At 31.4% G+C, this 19,794-nt stretch overlaps 2 protein-coding genes across 9 annotated transcripts; both read left to right on the top strand.

Moving 5' to 3' along the window:
- Positions 1-670: 670 nt before the first annotated feature.
- On the top strand, positions 671-3,257 carry LOC11415047 (protein C2-DOMAIN ABA-RELATED 3). Its single transcript, XM_003619779.4, has 3 exons — positions 671-876; positions 1,525-1,620; positions 2,773-3,257. The coding sequence occupies exons 1-3, from the start codon at positions 730-732 to the stop codon at positions 3,061-3,063; spliced, it is 534 nt and encodes a 177-aa protein (XP_003619827.1). The 5' UTR covers positions 671-729; the 3' UTR covers positions 3,064-3,257.
- Positions 3,258-4,190: 933 nt separating this feature from the next.
- Positions 4,191-13,273, top strand: LOC11412652 (pentatricopeptide repeat-containing protein At1g76280). Of its 8 annotated transcripts, none has more exons than XR_005646734.1 (14): positions 4,191-5,809; positions 5,897-5,942; positions 6,155-6,339; positions 6,700-6,807; positions 7,082-7,264; positions 8,047-8,571; positions 8,946-9,041; positions 9,130-9,303; positions 9,894-10,121; positions 10,965-11,108; positions 11,290-11,478; positions 12,000-12,119; positions 12,360-12,908; positions 12,955-13,273. XR_005646734.1 is itself a non-coding variant. In XM_013597191.3 (14 exons), exons 2-14 carry the CDS (start codon positions 5,723-5,725, stop codon positions 12,786-12,788), a joined length of 2,514 nt encoding a protein of 837 aa, XP_013452645.1. In that variant the 5' UTR covers positions 4,191-5,260; positions 5,477-5,722; the 3' UTR covers positions 12,789-13,273. The 8 variants fall into 8 exon arrangements, 7 of the variants coding, with proteins under 7 accessions (XP_013452645.1, XP_024641975.1, XP_039691215.1 ...); XM_013597191.3 differs by having other exon boundaries at positions 4,191-5,260; positions 5,477-5,809; positions 12,360-13,273; XM_024786207.2 differs by having other exon boundaries at positions 4,191-5,260; positions 5,601-5,809; positions 12,360-13,273.
- Positions 13,274-19,794: the final 6,521 nt, after the last annotated feature.

A 19,794-nucleotide genomic window follows, 5' to 3' on the forward strand; every position in this document is an offset into this window, starting at 1 on the left:
CCCAGATTATTCTCACGCGCGCTTTATATAAGGGTGACTTAACTTCACCTATGATTCACTTTACCCACACTTTTTACACACTCTTTCTCAATTCCATTACTGACTTGAGCGTTGGAGTGTTAACGTGCCGACATGCACCTTTCGTCCCACGAATCATTGCCACTGTATCGGAGCCCTTTCCGTCACCGTTGCCTCTCATCCATTCTCACCGGACAGATCAAAATCTATATTCTTTAACTGTCTGATCTTAATTGAACGATCATCAATGTCCCGATATAATGAACACCCATAAAAGTTAATATATTTTTTTCCTTGTAATAATGGAGGGTAACTAACCGTGTAAGAAAAAAAGAAAATCTAGTGGAACGCGTTGGTTGATAATTCCAACTGTCATGGATAACAACTTGTCATAGACAGACACAATCAAAGAACACAACCTAACAAAATAACATCATAACACCCAAACACATTTATATATGTTCTGTTCTTATTATTATTGTTAAGGTTTTGGTTTCACATGAACAAACAAACAAACATAGATTCCATTGATCCATTCATAGTACACATCTTTGTCAGTGGGACCCACCACCACAATTTTTTTCATGCACATCACGTTCCTCTCATTTTCTTTCCATAAATACACAATATAATACAATAATAATATAATAATTAAGAAGAAAAAGTCTCATTCATAATTCATATAATAATTAAGAATAAAAGGAAGAAGAAATGGAGGAATCACCATCAACATCAAGAAAATCTCTGATGGAGAATCTATTAGGCCTTCTGAGGGTTCGTGTGAAGCGTGGTGTTAACCTTGCTGTTCGTGATGTTCGTAGCAGTGATCCTTATGTTGTTATCAAGATGTATAATCAGGTTAATTTTCAATTCTTCTACAATTTTTTCATCATAACAATAATTGAAAATTCAATTTCTTTTTCTTATATTTATTTGCTAACTTTTCTTGATGTTGATTTAACCAAACCCTTTATTTTTATTTTTTTTGACAAATTCTATTCAATTTTCTTGCTTTTGATTTATTGAATCAAGGGCCACTTTATTTTATTTTATTTTTTTGAAAAATTCTCAATAGTGAAGAAATACCACTCAATTTTCTTGTTATTGAGTCAAATTGTGCACAAATTCTACTCAATTTTCATGCTTTTAATACAATGAATTGAATCAAGGGTTATAAGTATTGAGAAATTTTACTCAATTTTCTTGCTATTGAATTACGCACTTTTTATTTTATTTTATGAACTGCTCTTAATTATGAAGAAAATGAGTAGAAACTGGTTTTTTAGTTGTTGACACTTTTTCTATACAGGACTTGACAGTTGTTTGAGAAAATCTGTTAATTTGTATGAATGATTAAATTGATGTTGAATGCAACATAGGTTTTAGTTATTGAAGGGTTTTAAATGCAATATTTATCCTAGTAGACACTAGATATTGTGTATTTGTGTTGTTTAAATATTATGCACAATCATATGATGTTTTTGTTTTGTGAATTTTATTTTTCAGAAACTTAAGACTCACGTTAAAAAAAAGAATGTTAATCCTGAGTGGAATGAAGACCTTACTCTGTCTGTTATAGATCCTAATCACCCAGTTACATTGGTAAGTGATTGAATTGGTTAGTTGTTTGATGTCTTTATTTTCTTGTTTATAACATCCATTTCAGTTAAACAAAAAGTTTTTGTTTTGATTATGTCTACACCAAACAAACACATGCACTTCAACAATTCTGGATTAATGTAATTGAACAATTATGTGTACAAACTTCATGAAATTTTCTGTTTTTACCTATGAAGCACGGACACGCCTCAATGTCGGACACATGTCTTGTTTGACACCAACAGTACTTGTAATAACGCTGAATTATGTGATTTTTTCAAATTATTAGCTGTGTCGTGTCCGGTGTCTGTGCTTCATAGGTTTTTACGCAACAGAATTTTGACATTTCGCATGTCCTGCTTTGGAAATGAAATATCCAGTTAAGCGTTGTCAAATAACGGCTATAGCAGCACTGTTGTGTAACGGAATTTGAACAAAGTTATTGTTCCGTGATATGCTATTTAATACAAAGTGTTGTCATATAGCGGCGCTATATCACCAATAGACATGATATTAAGAGTCTTTATATGATTTATTCTTTCATCACCTTTTTTAGTGTAAAATGACAGTAATGAAATTTGAACCTGTGGCCTCGGGCATACCCTTTCTTTATTACTTTGAGTGTAATCTAATCGTTGGCCGTTCTACTCGTTTGCTCTTTGATACCTTACAATGTTCTTTTCTGATGAATTTGTTTTTACGGTCTTGATAACAAGTGGTTCTAGAGGGAAAAACTGTTTAAGAAGAGTGTTATACACTCCATTAAATGTTTTTGATTATAAAAGTAACTATTGTATAATCTGATTTCTTTTCAATATCATAAATATTTTACCTTTGGTTATATATTTTAACCATTGTTTCTTTAATAGTACTCCAAGGGAACCCATTTTTTTTTTATCTGAGATGTTCTGATATATCAATTTGAGTTTAATAACTGCCAGTGTCAAATGTTTACACTGTTAACAAATCACAACGTATGTGTGACTTTAGAAGTAATTCTGATTAAGTCAAATATTTGTAATTATCCGACGGTTGTAACTGATTGACAGTGTAAAAAATCTTTACACCGGAAGTGTATAGGATTATAACCTATCAATTTCGTACATTCATGGTATCGGATTGCTCATTGGTTGATTATTTTCTTTCTAATTGCAGACTGTGTATGATCATGACACTTTTAGCAAAGATGACAAAATGGGAGATGCAGTATTTGACGCCTCGACCTTCATAGAAGCCCTGAGGATGAATGTAACCGGCCTTGCAAACGGCACCGTACTCAAGCGGATACCACCAAGCAAACACAACTGCCTTGCCGAGGAGAGCTGTATCTATTATAGCAATGGCAAAATTATCCAAGATATGATCCTTAGATTGCAAAATGTGGAATGTGGTGAAGTTGAAATCACTTTGCACTGGATTGATCTTCCTGGTTCTAAAGGTTTATAATCTTATGAGATGTTTGTTTATCAACAACTTCGTATACTTATATTTATGTCCAGTTTGTTGTAATGTAATGTATTTAGTACAGTTGGGATATTTCATTTTTCATGTTTAGAAATCCATTTTCTTGTTTTTTTTTTTCCTTCACATGTTATTGAACTGAATTTTTCCAATTTGGATGAAACTTAGGTTTTGTGCTACAAGCATGGTTCCTACTGTTTTGAAAGGGTGTGAAAAAATACATTGGTATTTGTTACAAATGATTTACAAAGAATGCATAAAAATAGGATATTAACCAATCAAATTTTGGCTCATCATACATGATGGATAAACGAGTGAAAATCATGTGCAAATTTTACATGTTGTCTCATAGGATTCTTTTGAACTTTTCTTGTAACTATAAATATATAATTTTTTTTTTTTGGATGACAAAGAAGGCTTCTGCCTGAAACTATAAGTATCTTTCATTAACTCTTAAATTTAATATTTTCAAATTATCCTTACAATGCACATTAAAAGATAATGTAAAACTTTTCTTTCAAATCGAAGTAACTTTGATCAAACAACTCATTTATAAAACTTTTCTTTCAAATCGAAGTAACTTCGTATACAACTATGAAAGATCAATCATTTCATTAAAAAAATCATTTAAGAAGTTAATTTATCCAAAAACATGATTTTTTTTATAAGCATTGTTGAATTCTCATCATAAAATCTTGAGATATACGTATGAAAGTTACACATGAATCGAAGATGAGTGGGCAACAAACTGTATCGTTTAATTTTTTTTGACGATAAAATCAATCAACATCAATTGATTATCAACCAATTCTCAACCGAAATGTTAAAAGATCAAAACATCAATTTATATCACACCATGTTTAACAACTACTCTCTCGGTCTCAAGTTAACTCACACAGTTTATTCACATAACATAATTTGATTATATTTTTCTACAAATATATAAAAACAAATGATAACAAATGTTGAATTTCAAAATATCAACTTATAATTTTTTTTTGCTAACTTAGTGAGAAAAATTGTACATTAGCATGTATCAAACAACCAATGATGTAGGTTAATTTAAGATCAGGCGTAATATGAAATCAGATATAATATTTTATTTATAGGGGGCGTTTGTTTCAGAGATAAAAAACACATTCTTGGGAATAGAGGTTGGGAAAGAAAAATACCTACGTTTGGTAGAAAGGAACAAAAATAATATGCCTAAGAATAATTAATGTCCAGGAATCTACTTACCTTACATTCTAGTCATTTTTATTCCCATGAAAAAGGGATGGGAAAATTATATTCCCAGGAAAAGAGTGCCCACATTCTTGATTTTTTTTATTTTTTATTTTCATTTAAAGCTAAACAAATTATCCTTACAGCCAACCACGTTCTTGATTTTTGTTTTTTGAAAGAAGCCAACCACGTTCTTGATAAAAACTCATAAATATGCCCATTTTACTATTGTGTTCCCACGTTGTAAAAATTAACATAACAGTTTCCATTTTTTTTAGTTTTTTAGTAATAAGTCATAAGGTCTATCAATGTAACCACCCACTTCTTTGAAAAGAATCCTAGGAATAAAAATTGGCAACCAAACACTTTTCTTAAAAATTCCTAAGAATAAATTCTCATTATATTTTCCTGGGAAAGTTAATTCCAGGAAGAAATTTTTGCATCCGGGAAACAAACACCCCCATATAGTTAATGTTAGTGGTTTGATCAATTTAACTGTATATATAATAAATTAAAAGAATTGTACCAAAAAAAAAAAGTTAAAAGAAAAAAAAAAGTAACCGCCTAAAATTGTGAAGCTTGAAACAAGAATTCTGAACCAACCCACGACGGCGACACAACCGTGGACTGCAGGACGCCGGCGACGGAAAATACGGCTGTGGACGACCAACAGCAGGTGCCCTCCCTCACCCGTTCCTCATTTTTACATGCATTGGATTATGACGAAGAAGAAAATATGCAGAATTTGATTTGCCTATAAACTGTTTGCTTTAATGTCTGAGTGAAAATCGTTGAAAAAAGAAAACTTGCAGATTTGGTTTTCTTTGCATATTTTCGTCTCAAGCTTTGCAAAATTGTAGAATTGAATAATGTTAGCAAAGTAGCATCATTGAAAGTGGGGGTGGTACCCGTAAGCACTCTGACACAGTGGCACTTCAGTCGGTAAATGAACAAAGAGGTAAGATTTTAGTGTAGAAAGATTGTGTACCGTGTATTATCATATAAAAAGGTATTTATATGGTACTAAGGGCACAAACAATCTTATGGTTATTGTTATGGACGGTATTCTCATGAAAACCTTTGAATTATGTACAGCATTCATGGACATTGTGCTAATATTGTGTTTGGTATAATTGTATTTTATGGTTTTTTGCCGTCAAATTTTCATTTCAAGTGCTGCAAACCTGTCGTGACATCTGCAATTCTGCTCTGCCACACCGCATCTGGGGGCGGTTACTTTCTGTTAAGCTCATTGGCCACTATTGACAACATATCTGTCTGCTCCTTCTTTTCTTTAGTTCTAGTGACGTGGTTTTGAAGTTAAAGGAAAAGTGTTGAGACCGGTCCAGGTCACACCAGTTTATACTGGTTAACTTGCACAAACTTCACCAGTCCGGGTTTTGAAACACTGATCAAAAGTATGTATAAGCATGGACTGAGAGCAAGTGTTGCTCTGCGCTCAATTTCAACTTGTAAATTAAAGTGTCATCATTACCAATATGTCCATGTATGCATCTTATCTATGTATTATTATGCTGTTAAATCTTTGTCTTTTCATCTTGTATTCTTTCCTAATGCTTCTGTTTCATTGTAGAAAGCTGAAATCGAATTCTCTCGAAATCTCACCACCACAACAATAGGTAATCAATCACACAGTACATTATATACTCTTATCTAAAGGTTCAGTTGCAGCCCAATAATTGTTTTCAATCTTGTTTATAATGCTGCTTGTATTATTTGCACTTGTAAATCTATGAATTTGTATATACACATTATTCTTATTGACTGCTCAATCAATCGATATCTTTCATTCTTCTAACATATGGGATGATGGTGCACATTAAAAATGTAGGTCCTGAATTTATTGAATCTGTGGCAGGATCGTCTGTGCAACTGCAAATAGTCAAGGCACTCCACTCCGGTGAGAGAAAAAAGGCTTCCCACTTACTTCTGGATTTCGGTCACAGAAGCCACTCATTATCGGCTGATGATTTTGTTAATATTTTTAAGTACTGTGCAGAATCTCCTGATCCACTGGTATGCTAACTGAGATGCTAACCTCAAATATGTTAAAATCTGTTTCCAGCATTAGTTTATGAAATCTGTGGGAGTAAAAGGGGATTCTAGCTGCAGTTCAATTATAACCATGACAATTCTTCTTCTTTATCCCGTGTTTGAATTTTATTGATTGATTCTCATCATTGTGTTAACTACTAGCTACACTATGATCATAAACTGTAAATAACCTGAGTAGGTCTACCCAACAACAAATCTTATCTACACTGCTTACTTACAATTAGCAAATAGCAAATATATGTTCTGTTGCGCGTTAGTTTTGAGCATAAGATATTATTTCAGCTTTTGAGATTTATTCCTTCTCCTTTTGAATTGATGAAGTTTGTTATGGAGATCTGGAGATTAATGGAGTCAAAAGACATAAGCATAAATAACACATGCTCTTCTCTTATGACGCGGGCCCTTTGTAAAGGGGTTTGCATTAACAAGGTAAACTACCAGTTTCAGAAATAGTATAGTTGAGCATATAGTTTTTTACCTTCCTTTCTTTTATCTTTCTTAATGAAGAGAGAGGAAGGGTTGAACGAATGTTGATATTGAATATGTCCATTACATTTTCTTGGAAACTATACCTTGAAGAAAAAAAACTAACAGATTTTTCTGAAAGCACAACCGTATATTGCTATTTTTTGTGGTAATATTGAATTGCATGTAAACTAATAGATTTTACTTTACTCTTGTCTTCTTGTTGTACTTTGTTCAGGACTTTAGCATCATGGATTTTCTTGCAGAAAGTCGGCATTTCTATCCAGTTCTCCCACTGTACAATAGTATTTTAAGGTCCTACACAGAAATCCAGAATTTAGTTCAAGCAAGAAAATGTTTGGACTTGATGGAAAAACAGATGATAGGAAAGAGTGAAGTTACTTATACTGCACTTCTCAAGGTATGCATATAAAAAGTACTATTACTTTTCAAGAAGAAATATCGCTGTTTGCGGTAAGTATTTTTTATACCTTGAGGTTTGACAGATTAGGGTATTTGTGGTTTTCAATTTTTTGTTTCCATTTCCTGTTGCAGTAAAAACTACAAAAATATCAAAACAGTGAGAACAATAAAAAGTTGTTTGCATTGTTTTCTGCGCTAAAATTTGAAAACAGGAAAAAGTTTTCTAAAACCAACAGGTTGTTATCAAGTCTGAAAGAACTTTCAATGTGAAATTGCTAATCACTTGGTCTGGACCAAGATGTGTGTTCTTATGAGTGCTAGTTTCAAAATAAGCTATTTGATCCTTTGTTCTTAAAGCCAATTTTTATCACCATAGAATTTATTAAAGAAAATTATTATCTATTCATAGGATGGGAAAACATCACTGTGTTATATTCTTTGACTGGACTGTCCATCAGTTTTTGTGCTTTTCTCCGTAGTCTTAAATAGAGAGAAAGAAGTCCTGGAAAATGAACCTCGGTTGTTCGTTGTCGTTTCTATATCATTTTCTCCATTTGTCCAGTGATAATGAATATAAAACAAAAGAAATCAGAAAATGGAACCATATATTTCCAACTTTTACGACTCATAAATGGTATGGAATCAAGAAACAACACAACAAGGTTAATTTATTACATTAGCTATATTGTGATAATTTGTTTCTATGTTTGAACGCATTCTATTTTTTTCATGTTTTTTATGTGACCAGTAAAGGATCATTTGTATTGCCCTGTTTCTCAGCTTGCAGTTGTGCAGAAAAACTTGCCTGCAGTCCATATAATTTGGCAGGAATATATTAAACTTTACAGTATGAGTATCGTTCCTCTGCGTAAGTTCGTCTGGTCATTTACAAGGTTAGGAGATCTAAAATCTGCGTATAGAACACTACAGCAGATGGTGTCATTAGTCATGAGAGGAAACATTTCCATTGCTAAAACAGTTTATGGGAAGTTGTATTCTACTAGATTGGACATCCCTGTTCCTTCAAATGGGAGGCTAGGTTCAACCATATTGGACATTAGGAAGAGCAAGCAACATGACTCTTGTATACTCTCTCCTATGTATTTACCCAACATTGTTTCTGCCAGTAAGGAGCAGCAAATTATTTGTATGGATGATAAAAAAGCAAAGAGTGGTGAAATAAATGGGCTGAATGGAAAAAAACACTCACTGCCTATGAAGGTTCTTAGGTGGTCTTTTAATGATATAATACATGGGTGTGCAAATGAAAAGAATTATATGCTTGCATGGAAGCTTATATTACAGGTAACATTCGACTAAGATGTTTAATGTTATTTGATGCTATACTCTGTATTATACTGGATATGCAGAATCAATGATTTTCTCTTATAAATATTGTAATCATGAGAGGTTCTCTACATCTACACTGTCTTACTATATCACATTTCAAAAGTTCAGAATTCAGACCTCTTAATATTTTTATTTTTGTTGCATCTATTGGTTGATTCTAAATGATCTAGGAATACCAATGAAACTGTGTCTTACTGTATTTTCCTTTCTTAATCTGTTTTAAGCATAAATGCAATTCATGCATTTATTAAATATAAGGGAATTTAATTAATACACAATAATATTAAATTACTGTCTTCTAACAAATTGAAGGGCTGTTATCTGTTCAGATGCAAAGTCTTGGTTTGCAGCCATCCAGCCATACATATAATGGCCTTATTAGAGCAATTGTTTCTCAAAGAAGATTTGGGGATGCCATGAGAATGGTGAGTTCTATTACAATGTATCTGTTGATACCTCTTTTTATAATAGAGTAATTTTCTTGGACTAATACTATTTTCATATAATCTGTAGTTAAAAAAAATGCAACAGGAGAATTTGAAGCTAGTTGATTCAACTTTAGCTACACTTTCAGTTGCTTTCAGCAGAGAACTACAGTTAGATTTAGCTGAGTCTTTGCTGAATCAGATTTCTGAATGCTTGTATCCACATCCTTATAATGCTTTGCTGGCTTCATGCGATGCACTGGTGAGCTCAATTATGAAACTTCAAAACAAAATTATGTTTTTTAACACTTTTGCAAGACTAAAATCACTTTACCTAAAGACTCAAAATAGCTAAATTTGATCTGTCAAGTTGTGAGAGGAGCATAGAGAAACCCTAAAATATAAGAGTATTCTATATACTACTTATATTACTGAATAATCTGGCCGTACAAGGTGAAGCACAATAGAATAGCAGTTAATTTATATTAAAAGGAAACAAGGAAACTCAAACTATTGTATTTCTATACATATTTCTACAATAAATTTCTGGACTGGAATGATTTTCCAGTGGGTTTTATAAATTAGGGCCCATCAAACAAATGAATGATTATTTATTATTATTATTATGCTGTTGGTTACTGTTTGTTTGGTTTTGATTTGGTGTAATGACATGCCAAGTTGCCATTCATTTCATCAAATAGGCTACATGGGAAAGTGCCAATTAGGTTGAGCAACTGAATTTGAAATGAACTATCTCTACCAGATTCCTCTTGAATTTCTGAAGTTTTGTTACTCTTGTATTTTCGGGGTTTATAATTGCTTACATTTTATTTATGTAATCAAAATTTGCAGAATCAACCTGAGCGTGCGGTGCGAGTGTTTGCAAAGATGAGGAAAATAAAGCTTTTACCTGATATGAGAACATATGAGCTTCTGTTTTCATTATTTGGTATTGTTAATGCCCCATACGAAGACAGTAATATGCTGTCACAGGTGGATGCTGCTAAAAGAATAAATGCTATAGAAAGGGATATGGCAAATAATGGCTTTCAACACAGTTATCTTTCATTGAAAAATTTAGTGAGTTCTGTGATGTTTCCTTTTTGTGCATAATTTATAGGCAAATAAATGCTTATGCAGAATTACTTCTGCAAGAATCTATTAAGAACTTAAATATGACTAACAAATTCTAACAGATACAAGGCCTAGTTTACTTAACCTGGTCCATATAGGTTGTTGGGCGTGTCATTTTTTTTCCATGTAGTACACCCTCTTAGTTGGGGGTCGGGTACTGACTGTCTCTCAAGGTCAAAGGAAAGTTTCACTATAGCTACATGACCCGCAGTGCTTTGCAGTACTTGATGGGGGACAGAAAATAGCCATCAAGTGCATAAGCTTATTGCTACAGAAAATAGAATTTCCCGTGGATGAGTGATATAAAAGAAAAATAAGATTAGGAATGGATGTGTTTGAGAGAAAGTTGAACTAACAACTGTCGAGGAAAATATGAGTGTTGTCTAAGATGGTATGGCTGTTGAGGAGAAGACCAATAGAGGGTCTGAATAAGAAATGTTCATCAGATGGAGGATGGCTTTATAAACATAGATGGAGGAAAAGAAAAACACTCAGGTTAGAAACCATTAAAAAAGAGATCAATTCCAATGACCTTTTTAGAAACTTGTGTTTTGGTAGAGCACAATAACATGCATCATTTGATCAATGTTGCTAACCTTGTCTTGCATGAAAATAATGTTTTTGTTGTCATGGTTGGTGTTTATAAATTGTGTACAGTTTCATCTACACACCACACATACACGCGCACTTGTGCAAAAGCATACTAATGAAAGAGCCAACTAAAATGCTAATATATAATGTTTTGGTTTTCGCAAAGCTTACTTGGCTGTGTCCTCTGGTTCTTTTCAGATGAAATCCCTTGGAGAAGAAGGGATGATACGTGAGCTAATCCAATATTTACATGTGGCAGAGAATCTTTTCTTATTCAGTAACCCTTCATTAGGAACAGATATGTTCAACATAGTGTTGCATTATCTTGTTGAAGCCCAAGAAGTAAGTGACTTGTAAATCATTGCTTCTTTATTTTGACACCAACGGTGTGAAGCGGGTATGTTTTTCTTAGTAGTAAAAGGAATAAAAGAAAAAGAAAAACATACCTGGTTCACAGTTGGTGCGGAGTGCATGTTATTATGCATGTCTGTCTTGAATATGATGTTTTCCGCTTAATATGCAGGGCCACATGGCAATTGAAATTTTCAAGAAGATGAAGTTGTGTGGCTGCCACCCTGATTCCACTACATACAATATAATGATCGACTGTTGTAGCATCATAAGAAGTTACAGATCTGCTTCTTTGTTGATTTCAATGATGATACGGGAAGGGTTTTGTCCGGTGGCTTGTACATATACTGCTCTCGTTAAGGTTATTCCTGTTTATCCTCTTATAGTGCTCTCAAAATTATTTTCCTTTTGTCAAAACTTTTGCAGTTTACTTGATTGAAGAGAGTCAGTTGTGCAGATTTAAGATTTTATAGTAACTTTTGAACTTTTTAACCCCCTTCACGAATCTAGTAATCTGCATGAAGTGACAACTGCATGCATTTAAATTGCATATTTGACCCGGTAGTGGTACATTATTTACATATTATTTACTCAATCTGTGCTGAGGTTTTATTGAATAAAATATGATGACATGTTCTCTCCCAAGTTAACTTCCTCATTGTCACAGCATCTAATATTTCATTTTATCTTGTAACTTTAGACATCTAAGGCTGAATGGAGTATGTACATACAAACTCCATTAAATCTTAGTTATGAACCCTTATGCATATTTTGATATCTATATTTATTGTTTGCGTGTTGCCACAAAATCTGTGTTACTATTACTGAGTTATTGTACGAACTTTTTTGCATCCAACTTGATACTAAACTTGTTTACATCAGATTTTGTTGGAAGATGAAAATTTTAATGAAGCCGTGGATGTTCTGGAAAGAATCAAATTGGATGGCATCAAACTTGATGTACTGCTGTTTAACACGTTTCTCCGCCAAGCATGTTATAGGGTATTTCACCTTTCTGTGCTCACTTCTTTTTTTTTTTGGTCAGGTAGCCTAGTGGCTAGAATTCACCTTATAAGGTGAATAAGTGGGGTGTCCGGGGTTCGAACCCAGGCCCCTGCATATAATAATGCATCGTCCTACCAGCTGAGCTATGCTCAAGGAACTGTGCTCACTTCTATTTATGAAGGAAACTTATAATGTATACACTAATTTTTTTTCTTCATAATTTCTTCGATTACTTAGGGAAGGATCGATGTAATTGAGTTTATCGTGGAGTTTATGCACCAAGAAAAAGTTCAGCCTGATCCAGCAACATGTGGCTATGTCTTCTCTGCATATGTGAACTCAAGTTTTCACAATACAGCAATAGAAGCATTGCAGGTTTTAAGTTTGCGTATGATGTCTGAAGATGGCAACATACTTAAAGAGAGGAAAGATCTTGTGGATGAGTTCATCCTTAATGAAGATTTGGCTTCTGAGTCACACATATTTAAATTATTTGAAGATTCTGAAGATGAAGTTGCAACAGGGTTGTTGAATTTAAGATGGTGTGCCATAATTGGATTTCCTCTATGTGAGTCAGCTGACCGAAGCCTATGGGCTAAAAGACTCGAGTTACGGTTCCAAAAGAGGTTAGCATCTGGTTCCAGAAAAGGAGTGCATGATTTTTGAGCCTTGCACCTTTATAATATGCCAGACCGACCGACAAGAGCCTACTACCTGGCCTATGTTAGGCCCAAGTCAGAGAGTAACTCCCAGTCGGCTTATTTCATTGGTTGAACAACATAAGAGGCCTATAAAGCAACCATCGTGACCTCAAAGTGAAGGCCCATAAGAGCCCAATACAATAATAGAACAATCATATTGATTGCATGATTTCAATAGTTCATAAAAAAATTCTGATAGATTTTTATAATTTCATAATTTATTTTATGTGGAAATATAAGTATTTATAATTCCATTCACAGTGGTGGCTGAAGGCGAATAAGCTAGGTTTTTCTTTTGATTTTCTTTTATGATGGTCTTCGCCGTCTCTCTGCATGGAGTGTTTCTATTATGTTTATTGATTTGACTCTGTGCATTGTTCTTTTTTAGGCACATATTAATTGGTACAGTTTATTAATATAACAATCATATTAATTGGGACAGTTTATTAATATATTTTGCATTTGGTTTCTTAAAATATAATAATTAAAAGTTCAGTTTTAATACAATGTTATTGTAAATTCTTTTACATTGTTAACTAATAAAAAAGCATCTTATGTGCAACTTCTAAAGTAGGTATGATAAACTAAAATCAAACATTTTTAGTAATGAGACTTTATAATTGACGTCAGATTCAACATTTACTCTTATGATGCATACAAATTGAAATTTTAAATAATCATTATATTTTAGTACTTAATAATCAAACTTTAATACCAACAATTTAAGTGGTAGGGTACTTAGATTCTTTAACTAATTGTCTCACTGTTAAATTACAGTGGAAATTTTATACCAATTACATAGAACTCAAACAAAGACTTTAATGTGGAGAAGTTATATTTTTTTTCAAGAACTTCTAGGTTGGTTCCTTGATGAAAATGAGGTGGCTTATTAATTTGTTTGAAAATTGGTATGGAGGTGGCATATTACCAATGATGAAAATGGGAAGAAACGTTTGTACAACATAGACGTATTTTTTTGAAGCCTTAAATGAGCTCCCATGCTTCGATGATCATGGTATTTGAGATCTAGGTTCTGTTTGATAAAAATAAGCTATAAGCTAACTGATAGCTGATAGTTGAAAAGCTAGCTGATAGCTGATAACTTATAGCTGAAAAGTTTGCTTATTAAAAATAATGTGTTTGGTAAAATTAGTTGTTGAAGTGGCTGATAAGTATAAAATGACATTTTTTTTTAATATATATATATATAGACACACACATTTTTTTGTAATGTATTTATTTTTTAATATTTTTAATTATAGTTAAATATGTTTTTGATCCCTATAAATATTCAAACTTTTGGTCTTAGTCTCCATAAAAAAATTCTTCGACCTTTAATCCTAAAAAAATATTCACCGACAATTTTGATCTCTGTTTTATGAATCCCAAAAATAAGAGAAAGGTGGAAACAAAATGTGAGCTAGAATATATAAAATTTTACAACGTACAATAGACTAGTTATAGCAAAATATAAAACATTTCTTTAAAAAAATACACACACACACACACACACACACATATATATATATATATATATATATATATATATATATATATATATATATATATAAAGTGCTCCTTAAAAAAAACAACGTGACATTTTTTTTAAGGGACAAAATGGGGCAGTTATAAAGATGAACATGGATAGTTGTTTAATTAAAAAAATAAGGGTTAAATATATTTTTGATCCCTATAAATATGTCAACTTTTCGTTTTAGTCCCTCTAAAATTTTCCTTCAACTTTTAGTCCCTATAAAGTTTTCAATCTTCACTTTTGGTCTCTCTTTTAAAGTAAACTCATATGTAGAATTCATATTATTTAATAAAAATTTTCAGAAAAATTCAAAATATTATAAGAATGACTCCAAAAAAAATTAACAATTTTTTAACAAACATGAATTTAATATGAATTTTTATATTGTTTATGGTTAAAAATTCATATTTAATTTGTGTTTTGTTAAAAAAATCTAATTTTTTTTAGGAATTGTTTTTAGAATATTTGACACATTTCTGCACAATTTCATTAAAAAAATACAAAAATTAAATTAAAAATAGAGACCAAAAGTTGTGATTGAAAATTTTATAGGGACTAAAAGTTGAAGGAAAATTTTAGAGGGACTAAAATGAAAAGTTGACATATTTATAGGGATAAAAAACATATTTAACCCAAAAAATAATTAATTTAAATTAATAGGTTTAAAGTTGGAAGAAAATATAAAAAGCTACCAGCTATAAGCTAAAAAACTACTTGAAATAGCTTTTCAAAAAACGCTATAAGCTCATGAAAAAAGCTTGTTACCAAACACGCCACGTTTTCATCTAACAAGCTTATAAGCTAATCCAACAAGCTATAAGCTAGCTTTTTTGTGTTACCAAACAAAGCCCTATTCTCCTACAAATTTTAAATTCATAAATATTTTGTTTTCGTTCATATTATTTTAGTTTGTCCTCGTGAGCCTTAGCTCAGTTCGTTGAGACAATGCATAATATATGTAAAGTTCGGGTTCAAATCCCGCCACCACAAAAAAAAAAAAAAAGATTATCTTGGTTTTTCTATTTCTTTTTGAACTTTGCAAATTTATCCTTATATTTTTCAAATTTTAAAAAACAATCGCAAATTGATCTTTACAGGCTTTCAAATGTTGTAAATTAGTTTCTAAAAAATTACCAATTGAGCCTATAATTTTTCAAAATTTGCAAACTAGTCCTTAAAATTTTAAGAATGAATAAATTAATTCTTCTATCCAAATAAAAAGTTTTTGAAATGAAGAAAATTCAATTGAAGCATTTGAATTGCCTAAATTTTAATTTTTCTAAATTGTTCAGTTAATTTATCTACGCGCAATCTAATTATAATCAATATTTACACATTTTATAGTGAATTTAGTGAGTTATAAATCACTTCACCATTTTTATACATTTACCAGGAATATTATGTACAGGATCCTCCGGAGTACGAACTCAGAATTCCCTACTTCTTCGCACATAATGTGAATCAAGCCACTAGACTACTTGACAATAAAAAATACAACCATAATTATAAACGAAAGTTGATAAGCATGAAATATACTACTCCCTCCGTCCCTATATATAAGACCCTTTTGCCAAAATTACGGGAATTAAGATAGTGGATATTTGTATTAAAGTTGTTTGTAATCACTATTGTTTTTACATTTTTATCCTTTAAGAAAGAAGGTTAGTTTATGTTTTCAACATGTTATTTATTGTTGATTGAAGAAAAAGATGTATAATAAATAGGGGCATGTATGTAAAGAAATAATTAATGTAGTTGGAAATAACAAAAGGATCTTATAAAAAGGAACAAATTTTTTTTTCAAAAGAATCTTATAATTAGGGACGGAGGGAGTAAATAATAAGGTGAACCAATATTCAAATTTTAATTGAAAGATGTCTTAATATTTAGTGTCTAACAATACCACAAATAGGATTAATTAGTTTCCACTTTCCAGGATTAGAACCTATGAAAAACTAAAGAACCAATAATTGAAAAAAAATAGCAAAAATAAAATCAACATCGGATATTGTGTTTGAACACTTTGTGAATCCACATAAATGTGCTTTTACCATATCTACAATTTCAAACCTTAGCTAGTATGAAAGGAACTTTATGTGCAGCATTCTTTTCTTTTCCAAAAGTTGGTCTCCTTATTTACAATCAAATTTCCCATCCAACCACATCAAAAACATGTTTGCGGCAAAATTTATCTCCATGCTTGCTCAAATTGAAAAAACTTTGGGGACTTGAAATTAAATACTTTGGGGTGAGCATAGGAAAGTAACAATAATAAAGAAAGAATATATTAATCTATAATGCTTAACTTCGTATAGAGTGGGCTCAAGCGGTCAATGATATTTGACATTCAAACAGTTGTAAGATCAAAATTAAACGCTTCATGTTTAACATCGTTATTTTAAAATATAAAATAAAAATCTACATCTTTTAGACCGTCTGATTTTAACTCAACAAACAACTACGTTTCAAATGTGAGTGTTTGATCTTTGGAATTCTTACAAAGTCCAAAGCATGATGAGGTGTATATATTGGAATGTCCTAACCGTTGCTTTATTCCATGTTCAAAAATTAGTTTCTACTAGCCACCCTTTCTTGGTAGCCAATAAAAAATATTGAAGGGCACGAAATTTTGGGAACAATTTTATGACTATTTTTTCTTCCAAGGAAATTAAAATAATAAGGGGGTTGAGCATGCATGAGGTTAATAAGACAAACAAGTTTATAGATTATAGAAAAAATGAATAAATTAATCGAATGCGTGCGTTCAATTTAATCTCTTAGGGAACAAAAAAACTGTTGCATTGCGTTCATCTAAGCATGGAATTTGATGTTATAATTAGAATAACTAGAAATTGTATGACTGACATACCAATCAGTGTTTGGATCCAAGTTACTTTGATTTTTATTTTATTTTTCATTCTCTGTTGATCCTATTGGCCTCCATCATTGACTTCAAAGCGTGCTTGTGCTATCATTTCTAGAAAAAGGGGAGGGGTATTAGCATAGGAGTTTAGTTGATAAGCATAAGAAGCACACTTACATTCGCTTAACTAGTGTCTAAGGGGCATTAGTTACAAACTTCGTAAATAGAAATTTCGTCATGCTAACCGAGGGGGTATTAACATAGGAGTATAAGTTGGTATAAACATAAGCATAAGCATATTTAGTATATTTCATATATACATTTAACTTGGGTCTTGTTAACTTGTGTAATAAAGCAAATGTTAAGTAACTCAGTAGAAATTTAATATTGAAAATCACAATTATTATATTGGCAAAATTACTAGTTCTTTAACTTAATTTCAAGTAGCAGTCTGGTCCTTTATCTTTTTTCATTTTAATTTTGTCCATTTGGTCAATATGCATTGTATTTTCAAGCTTCAAATCTAATATTTATATGCAAACATAGACGAGGATCCTATATTTGAAGATTGAGAGGCCATAAAAAAAATTAAAACATGAATTTTAAGCTTGAAAATCTATATGCAAATGGTCAAAAAGGACGAAAATGAAAAAAAAAAAAAAAAAACCAAATTGTTACCTGAAATTAAGTTGAAGGAATAAAATTATAATTTTTCCTATTATATTTGTGTAAGAATTTAAATACGCGATTTAAAAAAATATATATAGCTATATGTACTTACCATAATAAAATTGAAATTAAAACAAAATTGCGATTTTCTTTTATAAAATTTGTATTTCTATTTTGTGTGAGCTACCAATGAAGGAGTGACAAAAGAGCAAAGAAATAAGATTATTTCTATTTTATAAAGTACACATTTATTGAAAATGAATTCTCTCTCTCAATTAAAATCCTCAAAATTTTTCTCGATTGTTTATGATTCTCTCTCACTCATTCTCTCTCATGTTTAATCCTTATGTCCTATATATCATTTGTTTGAATTTTGAATACTCAAAGATAAAGAGTAAAGGGGTGTGATGTTACCATTTTCTACGGCTACTAACACATATCTATATATACTAATCGTGTTATGAATTAACACTTGGAATTATTTTATTTTTTTAATAAATCAAAATGGAATATATTACTCAAAAGAGAAGTAATTCACCCCGCATAAAGTGTGCTAAAGTGATGAACCATCCAATGTCTGATACAAAAAACAGGCACCTAACAGAGATGTCCGCACCCAAGAAAATAAATCTAAAAAATTAACTCATACAAGATAGTGGATATCTCCACCAATCATAAAAACCAAACGGAAGAGAAATAACATTTGACGAAAGCCATAAAAAAGAATTCAGCTTTTAACACTTGGAGATTTTTATGATGAAACATGCAATTAAAGATTTCTTTTTTCTAGTTGTTGAGGAGATTATTGTGAAACGGTCACTTAGTATGATCCTATAGGGGAGCTTCTATTTAGGTCAAAGACATTATTTGTCATGAAATCTATATGTTAAACCCCATCATTATAATTATCACACGTTAGTTTGATATATGTAGTGTGTAATTCTAATTTAGCATAGAGACTAATGCAATGCAATATGCATCTTATCTTTATGTAAATGTAAATATTCGGTGACAGTAATGTAAGATTTTTACCATGATCATGATGATGCTATATGGGGAAAAAGTCTAAAACACAATGATGGTACCCCAGCATATGCTGCTTCAATATTCCCCCAAAACACTTTTTCTCACATAGACATTATCATTTTATACATGTCTCACTTGTTCCATATCCATATAGACAAACATATAGTTACAGGGGGTATATATTTAGGTATTTATGTTAGATCTCTGGTCGGTGTATATATAACTAAGTGATTGATTCTAGTAGTTAATGAGTTTTTTTTGAGACGAATTGTTCGAGAGACACGAGTTCAATTATTAAGGAACAATTTTTTTATTAAACTTTACTTATTTTTTGACCAAACTTCCGATTTCTATGACTCCTTTACCATAAAAACCGAACGGATTAATGCAAAAAATATGTAGAATAAATATGTTCAATTATACAGATGTAAAATTGATTTGGTGGTAACAATTACTAACGATATTAAATAATTAAAAGAGTGAATTGACAAAGTTGAGTTTAATCTTCACTCTCAAACTAATGATAACAATTACTAACGATATTAATATTGACCGTTTCAAAAAATAATCTAGTGATCCCTTCAAAAAAAAATTAACCACTTCAGATGTGCATGGTTCATTTCTTCAAAATAAAATTACCACTTTTCATCCTTAAAATAAGCTAGTTTTGATTTTTGATCAGTGTACACAGTTTTCTTATCCTTCTAAAATAACTGTCGTTTTTATCTTAAGAAATTATTTTAGGACATATAAAATATAAATATAATTCATTTTAAGATTTAATAAAAAGTTTCTAGGCCAAAATTGCTAGGTCGGACATCGTGGTAGGAGTTTAAACCCCGACGGCTCGCCCTTCCACTTATGTGTGTGAATTTCAAT

The sequence above is a fragment of the Medicago truncatula genome, chromosome 6 (genome assembly GCF_003473485.1).
Source record: "Medicago truncatula cultivar Jemalong A17 chromosome 6, MtrunA17r5.0-ANR, whole genome shotgun sequence".
In the NCBI taxonomy this organism is placed as follows: Eukaryota; Viridiplantae; Streptophyta; class Magnoliopsida; order Fabales; family Fabaceae; genus Medicago; species Medicago truncatula.